This window comes from Oncorhynchus mykiss, chromosome 6, assembly GCF_057628025.1.
Source record: "Oncorhynchus mykiss isolate SJ-2025 chromosome 6, ASM5762802v1, whole genome shotgun sequence".
Lineage (NCBI taxonomy): Eukaryota > Metazoa > Chordata > Actinopteri > Salmoniformes > Salmonidae > Oncorhynchus > Oncorhynchus mykiss.
Genome location: NC_143027.1, coordinates 66,285,994 through 66,290,702, shown reverse-complemented (window position 1 = coordinate 66,290,702; position 4,709 = coordinate 66,285,994). Strand labels below are relative to the sequence as shown.

Genomic DNA, 4,709 nt, shown 5'->3' with positions numbered 1-4,709 from the left:
TCGATATCGCAACCTTTCAGTTACTGGCCCATCGCTCTAACCACTAGGCTACGTGCCGCCCCAAGTTCAATAAGTCAATTTTGTTAACGGATAAGTAGAAGTAAAGGAGAAATCTAGTGTCAATTCAAAGTTGTAATAAATGCATTAATAAGTCTGACTTCTGTTTCTTCGTCATGTTAGTTTGGTTATACATACACCTGCCAGTAGATGGCGATAGTTTTAGTGAGTGATCATTGATTGCTTTACATAAACAAGCCAGTAGATGGCGCCTAGTAGCCTACGTGATACAGTTATGTAACACATTTGGAATTTTACCCCTAGACTATTGTCGTCAAAGATATAGACGGACCCGTCATAGTCTAGTCTGATATAAGCTATTCTAGTTGATAAGGGACCACTGTACCACATAACAGCCGATAGCATCAGTTATTAAGGCTATGTCTCAACTCCTCATCGGCAAGAACGGGACTGAATCACCCGAACCTGTCAAAGCAGAAGTAACAGGTACGTAGGCGTATCCCTTTATGTACTAAAAACCGATCTTTCAAGGTAGATCAGTGTTATTGCTATTTCAGTAAGTTATTTTCTAATGACTTGCATAATAAAAATATTACTTTCTTCTGAGCAATTTTACTTTTTACTTTGGCACATTCTGATTAATCTCACGTGCAGTGTTTCCAACTATTGTTCAGTGACATCTGCTATTGGCTCCGCTAGAAGTCGCTAGATGACGGTTTGCCGTTGCCGCGACGACGTGACAGCACCAATTTGTCTTGCTGCAGTCCCCGAAGTAGCGTTTTCGACCGCTCTCTCGTTGCACCTCCCTCTCTTTGTGCTTTTCTGCCTGTGTGTTCGCAGTTGCTTTGATTTCTGTTACACAGACAGCTTCTCCCACTCGTTTGCTGCAGAATTGATTGGGAAAATATGGAGCGAGAAAGCTGCCAAAAAGTTGAACATATGTATTGTTAGGATCTTAAGAAAATCATATGGAAAAAGCCATGCATGAAGCATTAAACGTTAAATTAGAGCTGTAAATGTAAAAACCCAAAGTTACGAATATGAATGAACATTTACACTTTCAATTCTTACTTTGTCTCCTTTTACTTGGTTACAGATCTTTCTTTTTAGTATCTGTGTGGGGCTGCTGTGGTATAGCCAAGGGGTCCCAAATAGTCTTGACCATTTATAGCCTATTCTTATTGCCAGATCTGTTTTCCTTATCAGCCACTGCACGTGCTGCTTCAACTATTTTGTAAAAAAAAAAAAAAGATGTAAAGTCTATATTTAGAGGCCTGTGAGCTAGGATCTCTTAAGTGTAGCCCTATAATAAGTTATAAAACACAACTAGAGTTTAAAAAAATAATTCCGGAAGACATCAGTACCCACAACAATAGCCTAAATTGAAATGCTTACAAGTTGAAGGCCTATTTTTGCTGTAAACCTTCATTGCAAAATAGTATGTTTTAATCAATTATTTGGTGACGTGATTATATTTATAGTTTTATAAAAAAAAATACAATTTACATTTTTCTCAATCACTGAGGCGGCTGGTCCTCCCCTTCCTCCTCTGAGGAGCCTCCACGGACACACACACATATATACAGTATATGAGGTATAATGAACCTCTAACGTCAACTTTCAACAATGATCAAATTTGCCATTCCAAAAAATATATAGGCTGAAGGTCAAACTTTATCAGGGATCAGCTCCATTTCTACATTGTTTGGTTTATCACATTAGAATATGGTAAAAATGATAACATGTATTATATTTATCTTCTGTGCTTGCAGGATGTGTCCCCGAGTGGCTACAAGGGACATTGCTGCGCAATGGGCCTGGTCTCTTTAAAGTGGGAGACACTGAATACAACCACTGGTTTGATGGCATGGCCTTAATTCATAGTTTCACCTTCAAAGATGGTGAGACCGGAACAAAACATGATACATTTCCACAAATGGTAAATTTCCAACTGGCTGACTAGCACTGCGAATCTTTGTGTTTTACAGGTGAGGTGTACTACAGGAGTAAATTCCTGAGGAGTGACACCTTCAAGAAAAACACTCAGGCAAACAAGATTGTTTCAGAATTTGGGACAATGATCTATCCCGATCCCTGCAAAAACATATTTTCAAAGTAAATCGATTTTTAAACATGATTTATAGTTTTTGATTTTACATTTCCCTTACATGAATGTCCACACAAAATATATCTCGACAAACATAACCAAAAACACATAATACATGATGCATCTTGTCCTTTTTTCAGAGCCTTCTCCTACCTTCTCGCTGCCATCCCTGACTTCACAGATAACAACCTGATAAACATCATTAGATATGGGGAGGACTACTATGCCTCATCAGAAGTCAACTACATGAATCAAATTGACCCAATTACCCTGGATGTAATTGGAAAGGTAAATTAAAATCTGTTGAAATTATCACTGTTGTCCATTGTTTTATCACTTGCTTTATATTCTCCCTTTGCCTGTCCTGTAAACTCAACCTCAGATGAACTACAGGAATCACATTGCTCTGAACTTGGCGACTGCACACCCTCACTACGACGATGAGGGAAACACCTATAACATGGGAACTGCCCTCATGAGGTTTGGCATGCCCAACTATGTCATCTTCAAGGTTCCAGTAAATGCATCAGGTATCGGAACATTTTAATTTGGGGGGTTCCTGGCCACATACATGTTAGGGTAAAAACCTCCATGAATGATTACACATTTAAGTGTTCACAGGACAGTGTTCTTTCCCTCTCCAGATAAGGAGCATAAGAAGCCTGCCCTGCGGAAGGTGAAGCAGGTCTGCAATATACCGTTTCGTTCTACCCTCTTCCCCAGCTACTTCCACAGCTTCGGCATGACAGAGAATTACATAATCTTTGTCGAGCAGCCATTCAAACTGGACATCGTCAGACTGGCCACAGCTATATTTAGAAGCGTCAACTGGGCCAGCTGCCTCAAATACGACAAAGAGGACATTGTAAGCTACACTTGTCTGATCACAACCTCATGGAAAGTTCATTTTTATCTTCAACCAACAATCAAACTTCTTACATTCTCTCTGGTGATCCCCTTGGCCATTCTTTAGACTCTGATCCACCTGGTCGACAAGAAGACTGGGAAGGCTGTGTCCACCAAGTTCTACACCGATGCCCTGGTGGTTTTCCACCATATCAACGCCTACGAGGACGACGGCCATGTAGTGTTTGACATGATCACCTACAAAGACAGCAATCTGTATGAAATGTTCTACTTAGTGAACCTGAGAAAGGAAACGCATGAATTCATTGAGACCAACAAGGTCAACTTCTCCCCACCAATCTGCCAGAGATTTGTCTTGCCTCTCACTGTTGACAAGGTATATATTGATAAGACTCCAACTTCCCTGTAAATGCATGAATATGCTGGTATTAAATTCTGTTACACTTTACATGAAGCAGCTCCTTATGAACAGTTCAAACATTCCTTGGCACCTTAAAGAGGGAGCCATAGAGCATAATAGGCATTAAAGCATGAGAGGTTGTGATAGATTGTGAATATATCACATCTAGAACTGATCAGGGCCTGTGATATTTTGCTTAATTAGACATTTTCATGAACTAGCTATGAATTCACATGTTTTCAAGGCAAAATAAGCTTCATATGAAGCCTGTTCAAATTAAATGTTGCCATTACATGTTTATACAACTAAAGATTGGATGCGTGTATGTTATAGGATGCTCCAAATGGAAATGTGGTGAGGCTCAAAGACACAACAGCCAAAGCAGTGATGCAGAGAGATGGCTCACTGTATTGCCTGCCTGAAACAATATTTGAAGGTGAGACTTTGATATCAACTGAACATCAGTGATCAGTATGAATTATATACCACTGCATGAAGAGGTCAAATGCTACGTTAGTAAAAGTGGAGTCAAGCAGTTAGTCAAATAGTTGTTCGTTTTTTTAATGGAACATTTCGTAAATACATTTATCTCCATTTGTACACAAACAGGTTTGGAGTTGCCAGGGATGAACTACAAATTCAATGGCAAGAAGTACCGTTATTTCTATGGCTCAAGAGTGGAGTGGACTCCACACCCAAATAAGGTAGTCTCTTACCAATGTATTCTCCTTAACATGGGAGAAGTGGGTCCTCTTCATTTCTCACTGACAACATGCTGCTGTTTGTGCCATTAATACTTACACAGATTGGGAAGGTGGACATCGTGACCAGAAAGTACATTGAGTGGACAGAGGAGGACTGCTACCCCTCTGAGCCTGTGTTTGTTGCTTCACCAGGAGCTGTGGAGGAGGATGACGGTGAGAGGCAGTAGTCCTACTTCTGCACGACAAAAGCATTTAATCAGCTCTGTCACTATAAAACAGTACATTTATTTTTCTGTTTTCAGGAGTCATTTTGTCCTCAGTCGTCTCACTCAATCCAAAGATATCCCCCTTCATGCTTGTCCTTAATGCCAAAACCTTTGAGGTAATTGCTCGTGCCTCAATTGACGCCAGCGTTCACATGGATCTGCATGGACACTTCATTCCCACACAGAGCACCAACTGACATAGCCAGCAGAGGGCAGGATTGTACCATAACATTGTAGAGGGCAAAGTATTGTTCCCAACCATGGAAAGTCAATGTCTGTGCCCCCATGGAAATTCAATGAGCATAATAAACAAAAATTCCCATTAAAATCATTCTGTTTAAAGTTGA

General features: G+C 40.2%; 1 protein-coding gene across 1 annotated transcript; it reads left to right on the top strand.

Moving 5' to 3' along the window:
• The first annotated feature begins 271 nt into the window (after nt 1-271).
• Nucleotides 272-4,709, top strand: LOC110526385 (beta,beta-carotene 15,15'-dioxygenase). Its single transcript, XM_021607327.3, has 11 exons — nt 272-504; nt 1,791-1,919; nt 2,007-2,133; nt 2,266-2,413; nt 2,508-2,655; nt 2,770-2,990; nt 3,099-3,368; nt 3,726-3,828; nt 4,002-4,096; nt 4,198-4,309; nt 4,399-4,709. Exons 1-11 carry the CDS (start codon nt 438-440, stop codon nt 4,557-4,559), a joined length of 1,581 nt encoding a protein of 526 aa, XP_021463002.3. The 5' UTR covers nt 272-437; the 3' UTR covers nt 4,560-4,709.